Here is a 25914-nt window from a genome sequence, read left to right as displayed (position 1 = left end):
GGAAAAAAAAAAATAAAAAATCCAAGCCCAGGTCAAGTACCAAGGAAGGTAACAAATGATCTGATTTGAAATTAGGAAGACAATACATGTTACATCCAGCCAGGGTGCAACAATTCAAAAAAAGTGATGATGTAATTCCCTTCCAAAAAAAATGTCAGAAGGTCAGTACCAGGATACTAGGAACTCAAAATTGGCTAGAAATACAAGATCTTCTCACCAAATGCTGTTGTATCTTGTGACGGCATCTCAGTTGTCATCGTGTTGTAAATGTATCAGTAGCTCTAACTTTAGCTTACAATCAGTGCAGCACAATCAATATTTTTTAAAAACAAATAGATTATTTCAAAACCAAAAGATTTATAGTATAATCACAATCTTATACTGAAATATGTAATGGGAAGAAATATAACTCAACTAAAACTGATACTGAGAATTCATTTTCTTATTTAAAATTGGCTTTTCATAAAAGCCTCAAATGTGGATTATTTTAATTGTTTGACTTTGGAATGACAAGGAAGAATTTCAACTTCCTAATAATAACAGGAAAGGGTAACATAATATAAACATTATGTTACTTGAAAGTTCACAGCCTAAGAATTATATATCAAGTAAAGAATGTTCATAGTAAATATTTAGATTTATATGTATCAAGAAATGAGAGGAGACAGCATGACAGACACACTGTCTAATGTACTTTTGGAAGATCTGAGTCAAATATTATGAAGATAAATTCAGCCCCAAACCACTATGGAACAAAATAAAACACCAGATTAGAAACTGCTGCATATATACTGAATATACTTTATATTCTTAGGTAGTATCTGAAAAGGTGGTAGTGTCAAACCACACGCAGAATAAGAATAAAGAAAAATCAAGTTCAGTGCTTACGAGAAGTTACTAACAGTACAGAAGGTCATTAACTCAAGCACTGTTATATGGTGCTGAAGCTTTTGCACAAGTCCAGAAAAACAAATCCAGCAACTTTGGAGTAACGTTCACTGTTGCAGCTGTTGACTTATGTAATATTAATATAAAGAAGAATTGAAAAAGTGTTTCTTTCTTTTAAAATAGTTGCTTAAATACACTTACTGTATCTAACTGTGTGTGTACATGCACTTACTTTTGTGTTCGTATGTGTGAAGGAGAAAAGGGCATCAAAGGAAATGCTTGATTTTCGGGCTGGCTCTAATTTGTAGATTTTGCATATCTCTAATTGCATTCATCAAGCCAGGGTTTGTTACGCTTCTGTTTTTCACATCTATTTCTCAAGAACAGAACAGAGAAAATGTTAAAAACACAAAATAGAAGCTGCTAGATCTCATCTAGCTAACTACAGTCCAGAGCCTGCAGAGTAAAATGTGAGTCATATTTTACAAAAACCAAATGATCTTTGTTGTTTCCCATTTTTACTGTCAACATCCATTTTAGGGAAATGTTATACACCTAACTCAGGCAGGCAAATCAATGGCACAAATCACAGCTGATGTGCATTCTTATTAAATTCTGGTGCCTTGTGTTCACTGTGGCTTGCTCTAAACCTTCAAACATACCTGATTACTTATATTCACACTGCTCGGAGATTTAGATGGGGGTTTGGCTGCTTGATTCAGGTTCTGTCTCATTACAGATAAGAAATGTAACAGCAATTAAAATTGCAAAGTAACGTGCCTTTGATGAATGAATTTATCCATATGGCCCTCTGGCTTAGTTGTAATCCAAGAGTGGAAGTGATATGATTTAACATTAGCTGTTTAAATGATTCAAGTCTAAAGCAGTTGTCAATACTTTTTCTAGAACTCAGTAAAGATCTTAGGATAAAAACGAATCAGCACCTGCAGGTGCTCTAAAAAAAGACAGTCTGAATGATAAGCTTACACTTCAAACAACTCAGATGAAATTAATCCCATCTCGCATCTATAGATGAAAATTTAAGATGAAACACCTAACTTACACGAAAAATCCGAAGCATAAATTCTGAACGAAGTGAATCTCCTGATGAATGATCTTGAAGTACACATTTTTCACAACTAAAACACTTGAAATTCACACATTCATTCTTGGACTTGACAAGTATCTAGGTGGAAGATTATGTACAAGCCTGCAATGCAGCAGGTAAACAACCAAGAAGTAATAAAACGTATGAAGAAAATTAGATCACAACATCTAACAGTAAAAAATGCAAATAAATCTGGAAAACTAAAAGCTTTAAAAAATTCTTAACTTCTCACAATGAAAAGGAAAAATAGTACGTAAGGAGGAATTTCTTCACAATGAAGGTGGTGAGGCCCTGGCCCAGGTTGCCCAGGGAAGCTGTGGCTGCCCCATCCCTGGAGGGGTTCAAGGCCAGGTTGGATGGGGCTTGGGCACCTGATCCAGTGGGAGGTGTCCCTGCCCATGGCAGGGGGAGAGGAACTGGATGGTCTTAAGGTCCCTTCCAACCCAAACTATTCTATGATTCTATGATTATGTGATTATATGAAATTCAGGTCAGTCTCAACTGCTAGCAACATGATATAATTGAAAAGAGTTCAGACCCATAGAACCCATAATTTTAAAATAAGCAATATGTTTTGTTGCTCATCTACTGTTACACATGACTTCTAAGAAGAAAGCATTTTTTTCAGGTATCAGGAAATCACAACAGACAGAAAAGGCCTCATTACAAGAAAACAAATATTCTGTTCTTAGCTTAAAACTTTATTAAATCACTACTGAGATATCCGGCATGCAAGCAAGATATACGATAGGATTTAATTGAAAGTGCCACTTTCACTTCAAATAGGCGTACACATATTTGACTAAGCATGACTGGAAATGTGTATGTTTAAACAGAATCAGAATCTGCAGAAAGGTAAACATTTCTATCCCAATTGCAGGCCTTCTCAAGCAAACAAATTTGGGCAGTCTAATCCTCCAGGTTTATATTCTTCAACTATATCTGAAAATCTTTCTAGACGATAATTAAGTGGTTGTGTTTATAAAAACTCCAGTTGCACTCTCTTGACGTCTAAAATGTGCTACGTTTTGTGTGCATAGCTTAACAAAGACTTCAATTCTTCTCCAGCTCCTTTGTGCCAGGTAGCTGAATTCTTCCATCAGTTTTAATTATAATAATTCTGCTTTTGTGCTCAAATATTATGGATATTGTAAAAGCTCATAATACCAGAGCTCTTGCTGTTTCACTTACCTGGGGAATTAAACGATTGTGAAATAGATGGGAGTAAAATAGTAGTACTGAAATATGAACTACTTAATCGTGAATACTTTCTTAACACGCTTAAAGCTTGAAAGAAAGTTGATTTCCACAAGGACATTACAGAAATGAAGTAATTTTTTAAGTATACATTTAACACATAATGAGTTATTCTATCTTTTTAAATCTTTCTCTGAAATTTCACCCTCCTTTACAAAAGCACAGTAAAGGTGCAAGAAAGTCCAAATTTAAATGGCAAAAATGTGTTTTAAAGCATGCAAGTTTTATCATTTGCATGTAAAAGACACTGGAGACCAAATGTATAGTATATCTTGCTTCTTTATGAGGAACGCTGCCAGATGCATTCAGTGAATTGTACATCCCACAGAATTTCAGTTATACTATAATTTTCTGAGTTTATGTGCTAAGATATAGAATACGTATGGAAAATGAACACCTGGAGAAATGAAATTAAACTCAGACCTTTTTCACCTAAGCAAGGTGAAAACAACTTTTTAATCATTTGTCTCACAGTCATTGTTACAGGACTGGTGTTCTACCATGACCAAATCCCCCCAAAAAACAGTTAAAAATCTATAGAGAAAAAAACCAGGAAAACTATGAACAGTAGCACTTCCCACTGCATTCTAATGTCACAAATTAGCATTGTATCACTTCTTTCAGTTCCTACTTCAGCTCTTTGATGCATGCAGCTGTTCTGCAGCAATCTACTCACCGTAACCAGTATTTGCTGTCCATGTAATAAATGACTAAAATATTCTTTTGGGAATGACTGAGGCAAAGACAAAGGAACTGTGTGAGAACTACCAAGAAAAAGTAAAGAAAATAAAATGTTCAGAAGCTTTGTATTATTTTTTTCATAGAATCATAGAATTGCTTGTTTGGAAAAGACCTTTGAGATCATCGAGTCCATCTGTACCTGTTCACTACTAAACCAGATCCCTAAGCACTTAATCTCCCTGTGTTTTAAATGCCTCCAGGGGTAGGGACTCAATCACCTCCTTGAGCAGCCTCACCAGTGCCCAACAATCTTTTAGGTGAAGAATTTTTTCCTGTCTAATCTGAACCTGCCCCGGTATTACTTGAGGCAACTTCCTCTTGTCCTATAGCCTGTTACTTAGGAGAAATCTCTCTAGCCCTAAAATATATATTAAAATGCTTTAGCTTATTCAATGTTTCATGGTTAAAGAGGTTCTTCATGAAAAATTACTTAGAGAAATGTTGCAGTTTCTAATACAACTGCATCTGAAAACTGCATTGTGTTTGAAAGTGCCTTGCAAGTCTACATGCCAGCTTTGGCTGATCCCAAATATAAATTTCCTTATAATGGGGAAAACAAGCAGTCAGAGTCTGAGATCATTTCAGCAATCTTGCTCTCAATAATATTTAGGGCTGATGGATTCTACCCATGTTGTTTCTGTTGATATGTCTGTGTATAACTAGAGGAAGCCTCTTAGGCTGGGGTAGATCGAAATCTTATGCCAGTCAAGTTCCAAGTTCCATGCCTCAAGTTTTTCAGATAAAGAAATAATGGAAACAGCAACACATTGTAAAGAAAATACACCTAAACACAAAGTAAATAAATCATATTTCATACACAAAATCGAGTCACAGAAAAATTAATAGGTAAAAACCTCAACATTTCTTTTCTACCATCCAGTGATGTTGTAGGTCAGTGTCAGAAATCAGCTCAAGAAATTACTCAAGACCAGGTTGGATGGGGCTCTGAGCAACCTGATCTAGTGGGAGGTGTCCCTAACCCATGGCAGGGGGGATTGGACTACATGATTATTAAGGTACCTTTCAATCCTAAACTCTCTGGTTCTTACCAACCTGAAAAATGCTGTTGAATCAGTAAACAGTCACCTTATGTTTCATGTGCTTTTGCAGTTTATTGTGCGTGTTTTGAAGCCCCAGCCAAGTGGATATCAGGTGGCATCCCTTCATTGTGAATTTCATCCAAATTAGTTATCACCTCTGCTTTTCCTTCTCTACCCCCTCAGGAGAACTGACTCTTCGTTTTGTGTTGTACAGCTTGATAACCTGATTAGCCACCACGGAAACAAAATGAATTTTTCTCTTAGATGAGCAATACAGAAACTATATAAACCTCTGAATTAACATTTTCTGTATTCACAGTCTCTCCACACCAATACATAATTTCTAAAAATAAACTTATTTTTTCAAGGAAAATAAATTATTTTTGATTTTTTACGGTCTATTTTATTACCTATTGTAAAAGTAGGATTTTCCTCAGTCATGATTTTGAGTTATTCATGCTTCTGCCCATACTCTTAGCCAGAACTGAGGTGAGATAGTTTTAGAATTGTGGAGACAAGCAAAATCAAGTAAATAGAAGGGGAAACAAGGAAGGCCAGTTTGTTGTGAAATTGTTGCCGAGAGACCAGCTAGTTTTTTGGCTTACAGAGAAATAATCACCTTTTAACCTTGCTGGAAGTTCAAGGGTCAAGAAAATGAACCACATATTTAGTGCAATCAAGACTGTATTACTGGCTATGATTATTATCAGGGGGCTGGAGCACAGACTGAGAAAGTTGGGGTTGTTCAGCCCGGAGAAGAGAAAGCTCCAAGGAGACTTTATAGAGGCCTTCCAGCACCTGAAGGTTAAAGAGGGCTAAAGAAAAGCTGGGGAGGGACTGTTTACAAGAGCATGGAAAGATAGGACAGGGAGAATGGCTTTAATTCGGAGAGGGGAAGATTTGGACTAGACATTAGAAAGAATTTCTTCACCACGAGGGTGTTGAGACACTGGAACAGGATCCCAGGGAAGCTGTGGCTGCCCCATCCCTGGAGGTGTTCAAGGCCAGGTTGGATGGTCCTTGGGCAGCCTGATCCAGTGGGAGGTGTCCCTGCCCATGGCAGGGGTGGAACTGGATGATCTTTAAGGCCCCTTGCAACCCAAACTATTCTATGATTCTGTGAAGATCAGCTACCTACATAAGCATCTTCAGAGTGCCAGTTGTGAAGATGTTAGGTAGCAGACAGAACAAACAGATGTCTTTTCCTAAAATTCTGAGATCCCGTAGCCTTCTCTCCCATGTTTTTTTCCCCAGTAGGTCTTAGGTCTTTACAACTATGTGCCAAACTGACAGATCATTCCACACAATATTCCATTTAGTACAATACAGGTTCACTGAGTTTGTGTCTGTTCAGTGTCACTCCTCACATGCTGTAAGGAAGAATCAGTAGATTTTCTAAAATGGTAGAAATTAAGAACAAAAGGCAAAAAAAGTCTAACCACCAAGGGATCCTGCCACGATATCGTGAAAAAAACAAAATAAAAAGCCTGAAGAAAATGCTTGAAAACATTGGAGCTACCATTAAAACAAACAAACAACAAACCAAAACAATCAAATCACCAAAAGATTAAGAAACAGGAAAAAATTACCATCAAATCAAATACCAAAAAATAAAGAAGCGTATACTTGCTTCTGTCCCTTAATGGGATCACTTATCACTATGGCTGGTGCTAGTGGAGGAATTCAGTATCTCTACTTATGCTTTTTAGCAGTATGTGGTGGAATGACCCCAGCCAGCATCTACGCACCCACACAGCTGCCCTTTCACTTCCCCCACCAGCAGGAATGAGGAGAAAATAGGAAGAACAAAGCATCAAAACCTTTGAGATAAAGACAGTTTAATAAGTGAAGCAAAGACAAAAGTAAAAGCAAAACAAGTAAAACCAAAGCAATGCCACTCTACCTCCTACAAGTAGACTGATGTCCAGTCAATCCACAAGCAGTGGCTACTTCCTCAGAAAACCCTCCCTGCAGTTTTTACTGTTGAGCATAATGTTACATGGCACAGAAAATCCCTCTGTTCAGTTTGGGTTACCTGTCCTGGTTGTGTCCCCTTCCAACTTCTTGCCCACTCTCACCCTACTCATTGAGAGAGGGAAGAGTGGTAAAAAAGAAGAAGCTTTGATGGTGTGCAAGCACAGCTCTTCAGTAAAAAAAAATCAAACAAATAAAAAAAACCACTTGTGTGTTATTAACATTGTCTTAGTCACAAACCAAAATACAGCACCATACTGGCTCCTGTGAAGAAAATTAACTCCATCCCATCCAGATCCATTTCATAGTCCCTCGGATCACAAAGCAAGATTTGTAACCTTGAGTTTGGTATTTACAAAAAAGGTCTTCACACCCCAGAATGCAAGCAGCAAGAAGTGTGTTTAAACTATATTGACGGATGACACTTCAGAAATCCCATCTTGAAGTAAATGACTGAATTTAGAATCACAGAATGATAGAACTGTAGAATGGTTTGGGTTGGAAGGGACCTTAAAAGCCCACCCAGTTCCAACCCCCCTGCAACTGCCCTGGGAAACCTGTGACAATGTTTCAACACCCTCATCATGAAGAATTTCTTCTTAATGTCTAGTCTAAATCTTTCCCCTTCTAATTAAAGGCCATTCCCTTTCATCCTATCACTACTATGCCCTTGTAAAAGGTCCCTATCCAGCTTTCTTGTAGGTCCTGTATATGTTGGAGATCATGGTTCCAGATGAAAATGAAGTAAGTCAAAATAATTACTCAATAACCTTTGATAGGTTCACACTGATTAAATCATTTCTATGATGTTAACAATGTTAAGTGCAGAATGCAACACAGTGTGAACTGGGACCACCCAAGTCTCATTGCTTTTCAAAGAGTTGCTGCAATGCCTCTCACCTAACCTGACTGACACAGTTAGAAAACATGGGACTCTCTACAGAGACAAAACATGCAGTTATCATTTCCTACAATTTAGGTGAGTCCTCCATCCTTAACCTCTTGCTTTCTGGACAAGTACCCCGAATCTCTAAGTTCCTATATTATAATAACTTAATGCATTAGAATCATAGAATCATAGAATAACCAGGTTGGAAGAGACCCACTGGATCATCGAGTCCAACCGTTCCTATCAAACACTAAGCCATGCCCCTTAGCACCTCGTCCACCCGTGCCTTAAACACCTCCAGGGAAGGTGACTCAACCCCCTCCCTGGGCAGCCTCTGCTAGTGCCCAGTGACCCTTTCTGTGAAAAATTTTTTCCCAATGTCCAGCCTAAGAGCATTGCAACACTACCTTCTTCAGTGATGTTTCTAAGTGTCCAAACCTAGAAATGTTATGTAAAACTCAAAGCTGATGGTTTATGTGTTCTCTGAACCCTAAATGGAATTTATCAGTGGGATTCCTTATTTTGCACACCTTAAAAACCTTGCATATGATGCAAGTCATTTTTTCAAGCAAATATTATTGCAGTGCTAGGTTCATGCCATGCCAGAAAATTAAATAACCTCTACTCTCATCAAATAAAAAGGCATAGGGAACCATGGACCCTCAAAAAAGTACACTGAAGGTTTCCTTTTTAAAAGACATTAAACAGATCATTCAGACTTATCGCTAAATTCAATATAAATTTCAATTTAGATGTTTATGTGTCACGTTTGTGTTCAAGTGCACATGCTCTGAAGGTATACAATCTAGCAGAGGTGAGAAATATTAACTTCCTAACAGGTAAGGAGACAAGTGCATCATTATCAACACGTTCAACCTATAAATAACAGTCACTGACAAACAGCTGATTCCAAAAAGCTGAAAGAATCATAGAATGATAGAATCACTAGGTTGGAAAAGACCTTTGCGATCATTAATTCCAACCGTACCTGTCCACTGGTAAATCATATCCCTGAACATGTCATCTACCCATCTTTTAAACACCTCCATGAATGGGGACTCCATCACTTCCCTGGGCAGCCTCTGCCAGTGCCCAAGAACCCTTTTGGTGAAGAAATATTTCCTAATATCCAATCCGAACCTCCCCTGACACAGCTTGAGGCCATTCCTTCTCATCCTATCACCTGTCACTTGGGAGAAGAGACCAACCCCCACCTCACTACAACCTCCTTTCACGCAGTTGTAGACAGAGATAAGGTCTCCCCTCAGCCTCCTCTTCTCCAGGCTAAACAACCCCAGCTCCATCAGCTGCTCCTCATATGATTTGTTCTCCAGCCCCTTCCCCAGCTCCGTTCCCCTTCTCTGGATGTGCTTCAGCACGTCAATGTCCTTCTTGTAGTGAGGGGACCAAAACTGAACACAGTATTCGAGGTGCGGTCTCACCAGTGCTGAGCTTAAGGTCATTAAATGAAACCAACTTTTTGAAGCATTCCTTTTAAATTGCAGCCCTACCCCCTCATATTCAAATAAGGAGATTTTTACTTTGGATGAGAAATCTCAGTAATTATTTCATAAAAATTCAGTGTTATAATTTTGATAAATTAGAAAAAAAATATCTTCCATTCTTTGGCAATAGCCTACCTCACCTCAAATCTGATAGAATCATCCCCTTTGTCTACCACCTGACCCATTTATCCAATCTCACTCTGATTAAGATAGCGAGTTGTGGTAGTGAAAAAGTCTTTTTGTGGATCTGTCTCCTGGCCCACTGAGATCTCTTTTCCTTCTGGAGCTCCACTCAGCCATATGGCCTACAGCTGTTCCAGCACGTTTTGTTTAATGCTTCTATTGAAATCCCATACAAAGGGCAAAGAGAAGCATTGTGCTGTGTTACACTGATGCTTCTGGAGTGCTTTCTTTGGTAGTGGGAAACAATCCTTAAGGGATGTAACTTCACTGTTTTGTGGGGAAATAACTTTCAGGAAGTTTTGTATGTGCAGTAATAATCCAAGCAGCAGGAGGGCAGTTCACCAATTCACAATAGACCTGACTCTGTGCTTTACTGAGATTGTCTGTAATTACTCTAGAGATTCAGCCTGATGGTATTAATCAACACCAAGAAAGGGACCGCAAGATCATACAGCTACATTTATCTTGACCTACAGAGATCACCTCCAAGTAATGAAAGCAAGTTTAGTTTCTTTGCCCACATAATTTCTGCCTTGCTGATAAGACTGTCAAAGCCCGTGTCACTTAGGGCTGCTGTAGATGCTCTTCTGAGATAGAGTTGTCAGTGAATCAGCTGATAACTACCAATAAACAGGAAACAGGGGATAACAGTTTTTTTTTTCCTACACTGCTTTGCACTGCGGACTGGAAAAGCACTGCACAGGGAGTGAATGTGAACTGGCATTATCTGCGTACAGTCAACCTGAGAAATGAAATAAAACAGTTAAAAACCTAAATACTATTCATTAAATTATTTTGTTTCAGCTTAGACTAAGCATTTTGTTAAACTGTATTTCCAACTGCATGAAATACCTCAATGACAAAAAGAGAGAAAAAACCAAAATAACCTATAGGATGCACTTCTGCTTTTCTTTAACCCAGAAGAAGGGCAAGTGCCCACTGCATTTTCAAACAGAATTCAACAACATTTTCATAATTGTAAGGCGAGGCAAGAAGCCTTAGAATACACCTTGAAGATACTAAACCTTAACTTATCCATTCTCAAACTGGCATTCATCACTGTTGCGGGGGCAGCAGCCTATCAGGGCTATTTGTATAGAATTGTTGGAAGTGATGTATAGGAACAGGATGGGGCCAAGGTATCAGCCATTCAGGTGAAAACAGACTGTAGGCAGCACAGGGAACAGATGCTATGAAACGTGTTATTACTATTCGGATACACCTACTCAAGAGATTTGATTTGTGCTCAAGAGCACTGATTTGTCTCAATGGCTTCCAAAATCAACAGGTTCCCAGTCGTCTCTCATCCTCTGTGCTTTTCAATGCGTTAGTCTGAGTGATGCTATGGAGGTGATTCTCCAACTGGGGCCAAGTATGAAGTGGAGGGGAAAGTGGAAGTAATGCTGCCAGAATGTTGCTTTAAGATATTCACCTTAAGCCCACTGGAGAACACGCAATGGTAAAAATATTCTGGATATTTTTGAATATTCTGGAACTTCTGGCTTACCTCTCGTTAAAACACCAATAGGTAAGATAGAGTAACAATTGATGTGTTTGGTTTTTTTTTTTATTTGATGTTCAGAAGCAAGTATCTAAGGACTGAAAATGCTAAAGAAGCAGCGTTCTTTCGAAGAAGAAAGTAACACCTATTTATTTCTTCCCAAGAGAAGTCCTTGCAACCTTAATTCTATAAAGCAATGTGAAAAACCATTTCAATAATTTGACTTTTAAGCAAATAAAATCCTCACTGGAAGACCTGGGTCCATTTCTTGAACATTACCATGAATATGAATACAATGGAGTCAGTATATCATGCAAGAACCAATCACAATAATTCCATTCTTCAGTCCCAAGCTTCCTCTGAACTGAACATCATCAGATGCAAAGCTATGCAAAAATTGTGCCTACCTTCCACAGTGTGCTGTACAATCTTGGGCATGAAAACTAAGATAAAGATGTGTGTCTCAATCTCTTCCCAGCCTGAAGCTGAGATATTTGTATATTCTCTGTATTCTTCTCTTTCTTGCATATGTGTATGGTCTTGATGGTCCAAGATTTCTTTATTATTTATTATATCTAGCTCCATAACCTTTGAGATTACCAGCTACCAATTAGGATGTGTCCAATATGTGCGCTCAGGTTTAAAGACAGGAGGTATCCAAAAAAAGCAATGTTAAAGCATGTTTCTTTCTTCCTAATAAAGAAACTTCCACAAAATCTGATATTTAGCATCCTAAAATTACTGAAGAGTAAGATGAAATTTAAAATCATGTAACATCACTGCTCTCTGGATTCCTCCCACTCTTCCCTAGTATTAAGAAACAACTTGACATTGTATGCTACTGTTATTACTTTCTATATTTCTGTAAGACTTGAGAATTCACAACATGAAACAGGAGCACTGTGTGCTCCATCACTGTCCACAACAATATATGGCACATAAATATAAACAGGGCACAACTGAAATTAGATCATGTTACTTTCCAAAGTAAATAACCATGTTCCTTTATGCATTTCCCATCAGGAATCCCCAGGTTCCCACAGAAACGCACATTTAAAAAATAAGTAGCGAAACATTAATTAGATTTTCTATTTTTCAGTGCATGCAAGGATAAGAAGGCAATGGGATTCAAAGTTTTTAAATACCCTATCAGGATCATGACGTTCACCCCATGTATTTTTAAGTGCTGTTATTACAGTAGGTTAAATCAGATTATCTAGTAAACTAGTTCAATCCTTGTTCCTGCAGCGCTAAGAAGGTGGGAATTTTATTAACATTTAAATGCACCACCCCAGCAGGTGAACCCTTTAGGAGCACTAGCAATCCCAGTGGATCAGGGACTATATAAAAGGCATAATCCATAAAGACTGTATGTGTACACATAGAGACATACGTTATATGTGCATACACATACATTATATATGCATTTTAATATAGAGAAAATTATTCAATTTATCTACAACCCCTGAAAGACTAATTGTGATCACCAAAGGATATTTTGGTACATATAGTAGCATGATGATAAAAGCAACTTAAGTTTTTTGTACTTTCACCATTCATTCTTAAACACTAAAGGCCTTTTAACTTTTTGTGTTCCATTGAATTTTCATGGCAAGCAGCCCAGTGCACAGTTTACAGTGGAAAAAAAAAAAAAAAGAAAAGATCATGTGTTCATTGATATATGTGATATAGTTCCTGTTTTAGGAAGAGCAATTGCATCCTGACAAACAGAACAGAGGTAACCTGCCAGGATTTTGCTTTTTTGCCTTATTTTGTGCTTTGAAATGCTTATTTTATCTGAAGGATGTAGAAACTGTAAGAAACGATGAAAATTTGGCTTTGGAACAGTACCTGTGTGCTACAAGTGCACGTACCTTACTGTCAAGAAGAGTACAGTAAGAGTGGAGAAACTATAATGAACGCTAACAGTTAAAATTAAGCTTTTAGTTATCACATATGTAACAAACCTGTCTATAACACCGCGTCTTTATAGTAAAAAAGAGGAAACTCCTGGAGCAAGGCTGGAGACAGAACAGTTATGGACACAGAATATACTGGACACCTTTAAAAAAAAATCAAAGTGTAATGACTTACCACTTCTTCATGGGTGGCACTTTCTACATTTATACCATTAACCTAAAACCAGATATGACAGGGAGAAAATGATTTGCAATGTGTAAGTTAGTTAAGGAAATTAACATAAAAACAAGTATGAAACAAACATCTGTGGAAAAAGTGAATGATTACTGACCTGTATTATAGCATCTCCTATAAATAACATTCCTGTTTGGTCAGCTGTGGGATTGCAGAAGGAATACATTTTAATTGGAATTAGTACTGAAAAATAATGCTATAATCTTTTTCAGCAATTGGTTTACCATACTCTTAACCTTCATTTCAAACTGATTTGCCTCTGAAAATATCAATGGCTTAGCAACCAGTATTCATCCTATAAAAGTAAGATGTTCCTAGCAATTTTGAACAAATTAAGAGAGTTACTTCCCATGCACAAAGAACTTTATTAAATATAGAATACAAATATCATTTCCCACTAATGAAGGGTTTCATTAAATTATGTGGAAAGTGTGATTCACACTTCTCATTCTTCTTCCATGAAAGGGAAATGGGAATTTCTGAAACTACTTCACAATTCTTTTCCCCTGAACAATTTTACAGGGACTGCTATAATTAATGAGGTTGTGCCTAGAATTTAATACAGTCTTTAACATGGATTTTTAGTTAGCTTTGTTTCTGGGAAAAAACAAAATACATTATTCTACTTTGTAATTCAAATGTTTCCTGCCTCACAGAGTTAATGGGAATAATGTAATGAAAATGCAAACAGTTTTGTACAGATACAATGATATTTTTGAGGTGTATTTTCTCACTTTTAATTTTTTTTTTTTTTTTACTTTTTAGTGGAATTTGAACATGTTTATCTCTTAGAATTTATTACTTAATTGAAAGTAAGCCTCTGAACCTGTAAAGACTGATATGACTAAATAAGGCATATTATTCTTATATACGAGCTTACAAGGTCACAGCCTGAGGCTTTGAAGAATGCAAAAAAAAAAAATGTTAACAAAGAGAGCATTTTAAGAGATGGAAATAGAGGTAAAAAAGAAAAGAAACCACCTGCATAGAGTATTTTACCATTTCTGCGACATAGCTTTTGTCACTACAAATGTACCTTTGGTACAAAATAGTTTTATTATTTTAAATTTATCTTACTAATAGATCTTTCATCATTCCTTTGACAGATAAAAGATAACAGTTCCTTAGTCATACTTTTATCTGTACTTAGGAATTATTTTAAATATCATGCTACAAGTTGTCTTGAAGGTCTTTATACCACCTCTTACCATGCTTTGTATTCTAAAACATGCACACAATTTGTAATAGCTGGTACAGAAGAGAGGTATCCATGTACAGAAATGCTACTGAATAAAGCAGTTCAAAACCATCATGAAGTGATGCAAAGTATCCTATCTTGAGTACATACATTGCTAGAAGTGCTGAACATTACACTGGGCATCTCAAAACTAGACTTCTGTTCAAGACATCAGTAATTCATATATCAGCAGTGAAAAACGTGAATAATTTTTAATTCAATGCTTGCAATAGGGCTATTGGACTGCCTAAGGAAAGCAGGAGGGTACTTGAATTAGAGATGGAAGGAAGATGCTCTGTTTGAAATTCCAGTTGTGGGAAATAACAAAAGGATAAAGTCAAAGGGTGCACATCTTGCCCACTGTGTGTGACTGACTCAGAACTGAGTGGATCATTTTTCATAGAATCATAGAATAAACAGGTTGGAAGAGACCCACCGGATCATCGAGTCCAACCATTCCTATCAAACACTAAACCATGTCCCTCAGCACCTTGTCCACCTGTGCCTTAAACCCCTCCAGGGAAGGTGCCTCAACCCCCTCCCTGGGCAGCCTGTTTTTGACTATGTCTGTATTAACTAGTGATGACATAGAATGAGGATTGATCAGGAATTGAAGCAGTTGGAGCTGAGGCTCCTTACACACACATTGTATGGGTTTGAGTGATTTTACTGCAGATCACTTAGACTGCTCTCCCAGTCTGAATGCTCCCAGGTGATGGGAAGCTTCCTAAGGAAAGCTTTTTTACAAAACTTTATATTTTGTGGCCCCTTAAGGAGCCCATGGTGCCACACAGCGACGCTCTCCTGGTGCCAGTAATAGCTGCAACAGCCACCTATAGAAAAGCAGATCATCTTTACAGGTAATATAACGATCCTTGCAACTTGAATTGGTGCAGAGTCTAGACATCAACTGAATGAGGCGTAACTAACAGAATGATTCTCAACCTGCTTCAGGAGAACACCCCTACTAAGCCAGTACTGGGACATTATTCTGTTTGTGTGTGGGTTGCAGTAGGACTCACACTGCAACTCACTGCAGCAAGGCAGATGTGTTTATTTACACTTCAACAAGCTCCAGTCAGTTGACCTGCGGGACACAGATGTGATGAGGATGGCACGTGTGTGCAGCAGGCAGCATTGTTTTCCTGAAGCCTCATCTTGTTGGCTTTTCTGGGAGGCTGAAGCAGCTGTCACCGTTGCAAAGCTCAGCTGGAAACAGCAATATTGAAAAAGAAGCACAATAAAAGAAAGAGGGGTGGAGATGTGAATGACGAGTTTTAAAAGAAAGTCTGTAAAAGGTGAAAACAGAAAGACATAGAGCTGGTAAGAAAAGAAAGCGTAGTGAGCCAGAAAATATTTGGATGAAAGATGAGATCCTGATGCAAGAGCGTGTCATGAAGATTTGCAGGCAGGTAGATATCGTCATCCTCCTAGATGCTCAGCTATCCATGACTCACAGCATAATAACACAACAGCAACTCTTCTGTAATCATGTCTAAGTTTTCTCAGAAAATGTCTTAGTTTTAACAAAAGTTATGATAAAATATATAGACTAGTATCCATGCAAAACAGGAAAGGTGAAATTCCAGACATAGGTAAAATTCTGTAGATAGGGCTAGTTAACAGCTCGAGGACTGAAGAGGAAAAGCACTGATGTGAAAAGGTATAGAATCTCAAGGAAGTAAAACAGGTAGGTGAAGGATGGGAACTCAGCAGCGCTGAAGAGAAATCCCTCCAAGGAGCAAAAGAGGCTTGACCTTTCCCTCCTGACTGTTCACTCCCAGGCCAGCAAACACATTGGTCACCCCACAAGGGTGATGAGTACAGGTGATATCCCCAGTGACCTATGGTGTGTTAGCCAATAAATTTTACACTTTAAGAGCAGAAAGCAATTTAATTCTGCTTGCAGAGGCTTCACACACAATCAAAGCTGCACAAGTAAGAAAATGAGAGAAAGAGCATTATGTGATCAATGCCAAATTCTCTGTAAGCTGAAGCAAAGCCCAGAGAATGAGGGCAACCAGGGTATTTGTCCAGAAGTGCATTATACTGCAAACTAACCCAATTATGTAGACACCTAGGTTGCTGCTGCTGTCACGGCCAGTGTCAATCCTCTGGTAAACTATGCTCGCAGTTCAGTGATGAAACACTTCGGGTTTAGTCAATTGTCTATAATTTAAAACCAGTGATGGTTTCTAACAAAAATAGTTTTTTAAAGATCACAGAATCACTAGGTTGGAAAAGACCCACCGGATCATCATGTCCAACCATTCCTATTAACCTCTTAACCATGCCCCTCAGCATCTCATCCACCCATCTCTTAAACATCTCCAGGCAAGATGACTCTACCACCTCCCTGGACAGCCTCTGCCAGTGCCCAGTGACCCTTTCTGTGAAAGATTTTTTCCTAATGTCCAGCCTGAACCTCCCCTGGTGGAGCTTGAGGCCATTCCCTCTTATCCTGTCTCCCGTTACTTGGGAGAAGAGCCCAGCTCCCTCCTCTCCACAACCTCCATTCAGGTAGCTGTAGAGAGCAATGAGGTCTCCCCTCAGCCTCTTCTTCTCCAGGCTGAACACCCCCAGCTCTCTCAGCCGCTCCTCATAAGACCTGTTCTCCAGCCCCCTCACCAGCTTCGTTGCTCTTCTCTGGACTCGCTCCAGAGCCTCAACATCCTTCTTGTGGTGAGAACTGAACACAGGATTCGAGGAGCGGTCTCACCAGTGCCGAGCACAGAGGGAGAAGAACCTCCCTGGACCTGCTGGTCACGCCGTTTCTGATCCAAGCCAAGATGCCATTGGCCTTCTTGGCCACATGGGCCACTGCTGGCTCATGTTCAGTTGCTGTCAACCAACACCCCCAGGTCCCTCTCCTCCAGGCAGCTTTCTAGACAGACTTCTCCTAGTCTGTAGCACTGCTCAGGGTTGTTGTGCCCCAAGTGCAGGACCCGGCATTTGGCCTTGTTAAACCTCATGCCATTGGACTCTGCCCAGCGGTCCAGCCTGTTCAGATCCCTTTGGAGCCTCCCTACCCTCCAGCAGATCGACACTTCCACCCAGCTTAGTGTCATCCGCAAACTTGCTAAGGGTGCACTTGATGCCTTCATCCAGGTCATTGATAAAGACATTGAACAGGGCTGGAACCAGCACTGAGTTCTGGGGACACCACTTGTATCAAATTGCACACAATATGTGACTACGATGCAGCATTCACAATATACTTTACAAGTAAATAGGAAATAAAGTGACTGGAAAACTTCTTGGAAAGACAAAAAGGCAGTCTTGTTTCTCTAAGTCATATTTTAAATCTGAAGGCAAGATTTCTACTGATGGTTTCATTAAGTCATATGTTCTCTACGTGACAAAACCATTAACTTTTAGTTAAACATTCCAGGCTGTGTGGGAAACACTGGAAAATATCCTCATATGCGAAAGTGTCTGTGAAAAGCTGCTCTGCTATTATCAGTCACTGTATGTAAAATGAATCAATACTAAATCAATACTATGAATCAATACTAAAAAAAACCCAAAAAAAAACCACTTAAGCAAAAGCTTAAGGATACCAAGAAGCAAATAAGCTTGTATAGAGAAATAGATAATTTTTTTTTATAATCCAGTATACTTCTTAAAGTTTTACTTGAAATTATATTTTAGTAGCAGGGAATTAAACACAGCCAGAAAAAAAGACTTTGGAAACAATATAAGCAGAAATAGTGATAAGCAGAAGTGTACTAGACTGCAACAGAAAATGAAGCATGTGCTACAACAATTAGTGCTACGTCCCCTTTACCCTACTTATCCTCCTCAATACCATGAATGCCTTGATGGCAAAGTGAATGCCCTGCTGACTCAAAGATCAGTGAATAAAAATGCTACTCTGGGAATAGGTTATAGAGTCATAGAATCATAGAATAACCAGGCTGGAAGAGACCCACCGGACCATCGAGTCCAACCATTCCTATCAAACACTAAACCATGAGACTGGTGAAAAGCCGAGGCCATCCTGCTGAACAGTATTTTAGCTAGTGCTTTGCATAACTGCATAGAAATGCAGCGTTGTATCTGCAAAGTTGAGACACAGCTAGCTTGGTCTGGGAAGTCAGAACTGCTTTCTCTTCAGCTTGGACTGCATGAAGAACAGCACAAACTATAACAGGCACGACCAGGAAAGACTCTACCTTTCACCCAAGCATCTGAGCAAGAGCGGATCAATCTGAACATAGTTTTCCCATCAGTTCGGCATACAGCAAAATGTGCCTGAGTGACACCAAGAACTGCCTAGGACTACGCACAAGTTAGTAACTGTAAATTCCTTCTGATTTTGTTTTGTAAAAGAAGTGCAAATAAATCCAGTCTTTTTCTGTTCTATCCACTCCACCAAGTAGGGTCTTGCACGCAACGTAAGGCTGCATTTTCCTTGTAACATTAAAACAATTGGTGAAGTTACAGAGTGGGCATCCTATCTGGAAAGCTGATGTGTACAAGAAGTGGGAATAGAGACTACATTACTACCTTGGTCAAAAGACTATTTTTAACCCTGTTCTTATAAGTGCTAATATGGGAAAAGTCAGGAAACTGTGATTTATATCAAGAAATGGGCACTCTTGAGTTCAAAAGTCAAAATCATTATTTTTGTTCTGTATAAAAAAGTGCAGGTTTTAGGATAGGAAAATTAGGGGGAGCATAGCAAAAATGTTAAATCCTACAAGGAAATGAACACAGTTGATTAAATGTAATTTCTTGCTCTGTGGTGACAGTAAATCTGAGAGCAAAAATGCAGACTTTGTATTTTAATAAGGAATTGCCTAATTTTACATTCTGTTTCCCTTCTCTTCCCCATTGGCATGTAATTCAAAATAGTTTCATAATTCTTAGTTCTTTACCGCTCCAAGATTAGTGAAGTACTAAGAAGCTACACAGATAGAAACTAAATGTAGAGAGGCAACTAGAGGACAAACATTTGAATCTGTAAAATCAAGAGACATTATCTGGTACAATATAGCCAAGAAAAAGAGATAAAAAATCTATCTGAACACTGAGTTCTCATCTTGCACTTCTGTAAAACCAATTTGGGTATTAAACCTCATACAGTATCATGATACGAAGTTACATCAGATTCCAAAATACCAAACAGGATTAGGTAGGCTGAGTACTTGGATAAGAAACCCATAAGAAAACCGCTGCTGCAAAAAGTGGTGTTTTCTGAGTCAGTAAGTTATGAGGAATTTGAGATGATTTATCACTTCTTACAGTGACAGAAATGTTTTTCGCAGTAGCTCAGCCAAACTCCACGCTAGCTCGAGACATTAATTTCTGGCTTTATTTTACTAACCTACTAAGGAATTATTTGTTGTAAATAAAGATATTCTGAGTGAAAATAGGATTTAGTTTTAGAGTTTAATCCACAGATATTTACTCTTCTCATAAGAGTTAGCCTTCATACCCTATGCAACGCATCTTAGTTTCTGCATCCTTTTACTGAGAGAAATCTGGTCTTTAATTTTCTAATTCCCACTGCTGTGAGAGCAACAGCAATACAGGAACTTTATTCATACAAAAGAACAAACATCATGAGGAGTAAAGAGTCACAGATTGGGAGCAGACAGATTTTCTTAGAAGCTTTGAGTAAAACCTGTCTGGGAAATTAAGAAGAATCATCCCCCGACTTACGCACAGATAGCAGAATCCTAGCTGGAAAAAAGCAACCTAGGCACATTCCACACTGCTGAAAAACCTGAGCTGATGGACATTGCTAACCACATATATACCTCCTATTTTTAGAGTAATAGCTACTATTGTGCTGTAATGAATTTCTGTTTCATTATTGTTGTGTCTTTTCTCCTCTTCCACTTTGTCTATTTGTATCTCTTTATCTTTGTGATTTCCCACCTCTCTTCATTACTTTTCAGTGTGAACATCCCTTATGGGTAGTTCTCTCACCCCATTATCTCCGTTCTATCCTTGAATGATCAGCGAGTATGTAATTACTTCTGAAATTATGACCAATCTATGAGACTTTTTTTAAGGAGAGTTAACTTAAGCTGGAGAATTTACAGTCATAATAAAGCACACTGAAAACACAAGACATGAATTGCTTAAATTTGTACCTTTTTTTGCAAATTAAACGCTTTTATTCTAAAGAAATCAGAAAATAGTGAACAGGAACAATGCTACAGAACTGAATCTATTTTGAGGATAGTTGTTTGATACTGGATTTGCTCCTTCACTTTCTCCTTTTAGATGACCTCAGCAAATACAAGTTTTTAGAATGTATTTCTTACTAGAATCTTCTACTGATAATATCTTTTTTCTGTCAATGTCTAGCGCTGAATACGGTTTGAAACGAAAATTACTGTAACAACAAATTCGTAATATTTTTCACTGCAAAATATTAATGGGATAAACATAGCTTTACTACTAAAAGAAATTGCTTTATATTTTGTATATGTAAAATAGTAAAATGAGGAAGAAATACAAGGGCAATTGGCAAGCCCAAGAGTATACAATGGGCATTAAGGAAATTTAGCCTTAAAAAGCAATTTTTTTTTCCCTGCCATGACTTTTAGAAGGCAGATTGTAACTATTTTCTGAGGCTAATTTCAAAATACTGTTTTCTTATTATTGCCTAATACTCCAGAGAGGCTATGATACAGCCAAAATTTGCCATTTTTCTACGAACGTGGTGGGTCCAATGGTTGCATGTTTACCAACACTGAGAAGACTAGAATCTGGAAAAGTCCTGGGCACGACACTAATTTCGGTTAAATGTGCTTTGAAAGGCAGTGTGGAAACACATCTTAAAGTTCAGTTTTATATATACCTATCTAAATCATGAAATCATAGAATCATCTAATATTTTGGGTCGGAAGGGATCTTAAAGATCATCTAGTTCCAACCCCCCGGCCATGGGCAGGGACACCTCCCACTGGATCAGGCTGCCCAGTCTTAGAATTAACTAAAGCAAAAATTTTAGGTTATTTTCCAAACAGGTTTGTGACGAGAGCTGTGTTGACAGTTTATCACACGATCTGTAGAAATCACCAGCACACACTATGATTAATTAACTTTTAGACCTGATTTAGGAAACAAAGAGAGAAAAATACCAGATGTTCTGAGTTTACCGCAGGAGTCCAGGTACTTGTCTGTCTTCGTGGAACAACCTCAAGCCAAGTGAAATGGCATCTCCAAACAAGTAATATTACAGTATGAATTCAGTGAAGGAAACCCAGACACAATGGGTTACTTCTTTAATTAACAGAAGAGGCCTAATGTAGCTCAGATTAATTTGTAGATATTTCAGCAGAAAGAGCTCACAGGAATGATTGTCATGATAAATTCTTACTAAGAAAAAATCTTCCAGTTTTAAACAAATTTAGTAAATCTGTTCTTTACCATGGCATTCTGCCTTTTAAAAAATAACAGTTCTCAAAGGAAACAAAACTGGAATATTAATAACATAAGTACTTTAAAACTTTGCCTTTTTACAAAATGTCATGACAGCTAAGATGTTACTATAAGAAAAGTGAAGCTTTTTTTTTTTTCTTAATGTATCTTCAAGAAAATTTGGGAGTGCTCCATAAACACTGCCATTTGTTACTTGGGAAAGATGCCAAGACACAGATAATAAGTCTTGAGCTTGAAAATAAAAAATAGTCATGCAACTTATGTGGATAGGAATCAGAAATGAGTCGTAATAGTTAAGAATAAAATATCAATAGTTAAAAAATAAAATATCAAACCCATGAATTAGTTATATTTTGTTTTTAAAACAAGGTTATACTAGCCAAGCATGGCTAACACTGCATTAGGAGTCAGAAGGTGTTCAAGGCCAGGTTGGATGGGGCTTGGGCAGCCTGGTCCAGTGGGAGGTGTCCCTGCCCATGGCAGGGGTTGGAACTGGATGACCTGTAAGGTAGCCAATACAAAATTTTTCAGGTAAAAATAGCATTTTGAAATTAATTAATCACAAGGTGAGTAAATTGACAAAGGAATCCAGTACAATGTAAAGGAAGATGAATCCGATCACACAATTGCAATACTCTAAGTTAGCTCTAATAGACATATGATTAATATTATAAGTAAAAGGTTTTCTGAGCTGAATAAAATTAAAGTCAGAGAAGTTATGAATAGGTAACATTGTATAAGGAAATAAATTATACTCAGGCATCTTCAATCTTTTCTTCCAAAATATGTAACTAAATTCCCATTAAATTTTATTACAGTATGCCAAAAAGTTTTAAATGCTGTAGAGGTGGTAACTTGAAAACAAACTTGGAGAGTAAGGAGGGGTGCCAAAAGTAGCAGAAATATATGCTATAAGCAAGTTGCAAGAAAAGAAGAGGTGTAGTTCCTAAAATAGACTAAAAAGTCTTTAGCTCAGAAACCAGTAAGGGAAAGATAAGAACAGTGACGAGACCCAAAAATAGAATTTCTCTGAAATTGCCAAAGGATGTTATTAAATTTCTCATATTATTCCATGTGACATTATCTCCAAGCAGAAAGGTCATTACATTTGCTCCTTCCATCAAATATTCTGTATGATTCTTGACTGCTTCAGCCCCAAAATAATCCAAATGAATTTTATTCTGATTTTAATTAGCGCCTATCAATGCAATGGGAATCTGTTACAGCTAAGAGATGTTTTCTGCCTAGCTGATTGCTTTTCCAGTATCAAAGGACTGTGGTAAAAGCAAGCTCCAAATCCACTGTCCAAACAACGATTCATCCTCAGAGGCACTTCAGCAAGTTCTCTCCAGAACATATTATCTGGAAGAAAACATACAACATAGTTCTCCAATTTCTCTGCACAGAATAATTATCATTACCCTTTTTCATCAGTCTGGACTGTCGTGGTAACAAAATTCAAACGGTAACCTTAAGCGCTATTTCATTAGATTTTTGTATTTCGTAAAGAAACTAGGCTGTCAATCTGAGGCTGGTGAATGGAAGAAAAAATGGAAACTGTACGTGTCAGTGGCATCCTAAGGCTGCAGTTTATTCACATAACTGTTACCTGAACAAAATGATATATTTTTCATACCTTTCTCTATTAATGGCTATAAACTGGAGAGGGGCAGATTTAGACTAGACATAAGGAGGAATTTCTTCACCAGGAGGGTGGTGAGGTGCTGGCCCAGGTTTTCCAGGGAAGCTGTGGCTGCCCCATCCCTGGAGGGGTTCAAGGCCAGGTTGGATGGGGCTTGGAGCCCCTGATCCAGTGGGAGGTGTCCCTGCCCACGGCAGGGGGGTTGGGATTAGATGATTTTTAAGGTCCTTTCCAACCCAAACTATTCTATGATTTGATGATTCCCCAATCCTATGATTTAGTTTAGAATAGAAGAATAAGAACCATGATATTACAAGTCCATTGAAATTACTAATACTGTTTCTTCAGATTTTTTATCTACCTTTCTGTTTCATAAACTACTAAACACACCTTCCAAAGAGAACGTTAATCATAAAACTCTACAGAAATTAAATATAGTTTCCAGAAGCATTTTAAATTTTGACATAGTTGTTAAGCAAAACGAATTACATTTTATTGCCAGTTGATCTTCTTCACATGCATGAAAAAGAAATTGATTGTTAAAATACTCTTTGAATGCAATATATATACACTTAGCAGACATGCCTTGTTCTGTATCAGGAACCAAATGCACACATTTATAGATGCACACACACATATATATGCATACATATTTGAAGTCTCATTTTGGGAAAGTACATAAGCAGTTGCCTAAATCTAAGCATGGATAGCTAATTCATTATTTCTAGTTTTTAGCCAAACCAGAGGAATGAAAACCAATTTCAAAATGACCTAAAATAGGAATGCTTTGGTTTTCTCTGTAAAAATGTATACTAGATTATTGAAACTCTTAAAACCTAATTAAAAAAAAACAACCAAAAATGAAAATAAACAAAACAAAAAACCAAACATAAACCAAAACAAAAATTATTTAAAAACACTATAAATTCCAGAACCAAACAAAATTTAAATGAAACTTTAAAGTATTCCATACAGGAAATTATTTACGAATACATTTAATGCATAAAAGAATGCATTTCATTGTAACAATGAAAAAAAATACTATCTTAAGATTTATTAGATCTGATTTTAAGAATATGCCTGTTCTTCTTTTTAATTGTTGACTGACATTTAACAGTTCATTAAGATATTCTTTCTGTTAAGAGGTACTGCCTCTTGTGGCCTGACTAGTCTCAAGGATGCAACAACAAGGAAAGAAATTAAAAATGCTAAGAACATTCTATGCTTACCAAAAATAAATCTAGATGTGGAGGCATAGGTCTAAGAGAAGGAATAGTGATATATGAACTATTTTCAGATATCAGTGACTTTCCACTAATAAAGAAAAATAGTATTAGCAAAGATAATTAAAAATCAATGATAGAAAATATGAATAATACTAAAAAAAACCTAAAGAAATTTTAAGTGGTATTAGGAAACAGTGTACAAATATTAAATACCAGCCAGCTTAAAACATTTTATGTTCAAATGAGGCTTTTCTTATATTTAAGGAAGACCTCGTGTTCAGTCTTCACCTTCATTAGCATTAGGCATAATGCAGCTTTTTGATCCTTTCTGACTTCCTTATAAACACAAACACCCCCATTTGGGCTTAACTCATCCTTCATCTTGACTTTGCTAAGGCTGATGAAGCCAAGGTGAGTACAGCTGTAGGGACGAAGAACATCAGCTATGAATACAGTCGTGCTGTGTGTCTTGACTATAATCTCACATCACACCCACTAACTCATTCAGACTAGGCTTGTGGATGATTGGGTTCAGCACAGAAGTACCTTGGGGGGAAGTACCACACGCCCCTCCATACTAAACCATCTTTCCTTGGCATAGAACGGTAAGTGAAACTACTGCAAGCCCCCATCAAACTGACACCGTGTCCTCCAAACAGATGGTCCTGAACGCAGGCAGCCAGGATGTGATATTTGGACACAGTCTTTGTTTGCAAAGCACATGGTTTTAAGCCAAGAATGCTTCAGTGGCTGAATGTCCTGAGTTTGTTCCAATCCTGCCAGGATATACAACATTCCCAGTCAGCAACGGACTAAACATACAAAATAGAAGATTTTTTCAATACAGCTGAATGTGAGTTATAAGTCACCTTTTATCACAGAAGGTGGGAAAATGCTTTCAAATTAAGGTTTTAACAAATTTTGGCTCTCAAGAGAGGACTTCTTTTGAAGCTGGCAAAATGCAAATTATCCCTATTCCGTCAGGTTTTATCTAATTTTATTTTCACCATGCCTCAGTGAGCTGAACCCAATGTCCTATTTCATTGTTGCTACTCGTCTGACTCCACATGTTATACAAAATATAAGCAGAGTTCACAGCAGTCGCCAGATTATTGCAGCAGGTCTTACTCAAATGGGAAGTTGTATCAAGGTGATAAATGTGATTGCT

General features: G+C 37.8%; 1 protein-coding gene across 2 annotated transcripts in view; it reads right to left on the bottom strand.

Annotated features, from left to right (window-relative positions):
• The window catches only part of SNTG2 (syntrophin gamma 2), a 269256-nt gene that overhangs the window by 103944 nt on the left and 139398 nt on the right, over positions 1-25914 (bottom strand). For both annotated transcript variants that reach the window (XM_069851590.1, XM_069851589.1), the window contains exons 5-6: positions 13338-13381; positions 13181-13222 (exon numbers count right to left, since the gene is read on the bottom strand). In XM_069851590.1, the coding sequence (XP_069707691.1) occupies positions 13181-13222; positions 13338-13381 (86 nt within the window). The remainder of the gene's footprint in view (positions 1-13180; positions 13223-13337; positions 13382-25914) is intronic.

The sequence above is a fragment of the Phaenicophaeus curvirostris genome, chromosome 2 (genome assembly GCF_032191515.1).
Source record: "Phaenicophaeus curvirostris isolate KB17595 chromosome 2, BPBGC_Pcur_1.0, whole genome shotgun sequence".
NCBI lineage: Eukaryota > Metazoa > Chordata > Aves > Cuculiformes > Cuculidae > Phaenicophaeus > Phaenicophaeus curvirostris.
This window is presented reverse-complemented; position numbering and strand designations above follow the sequence as displayed.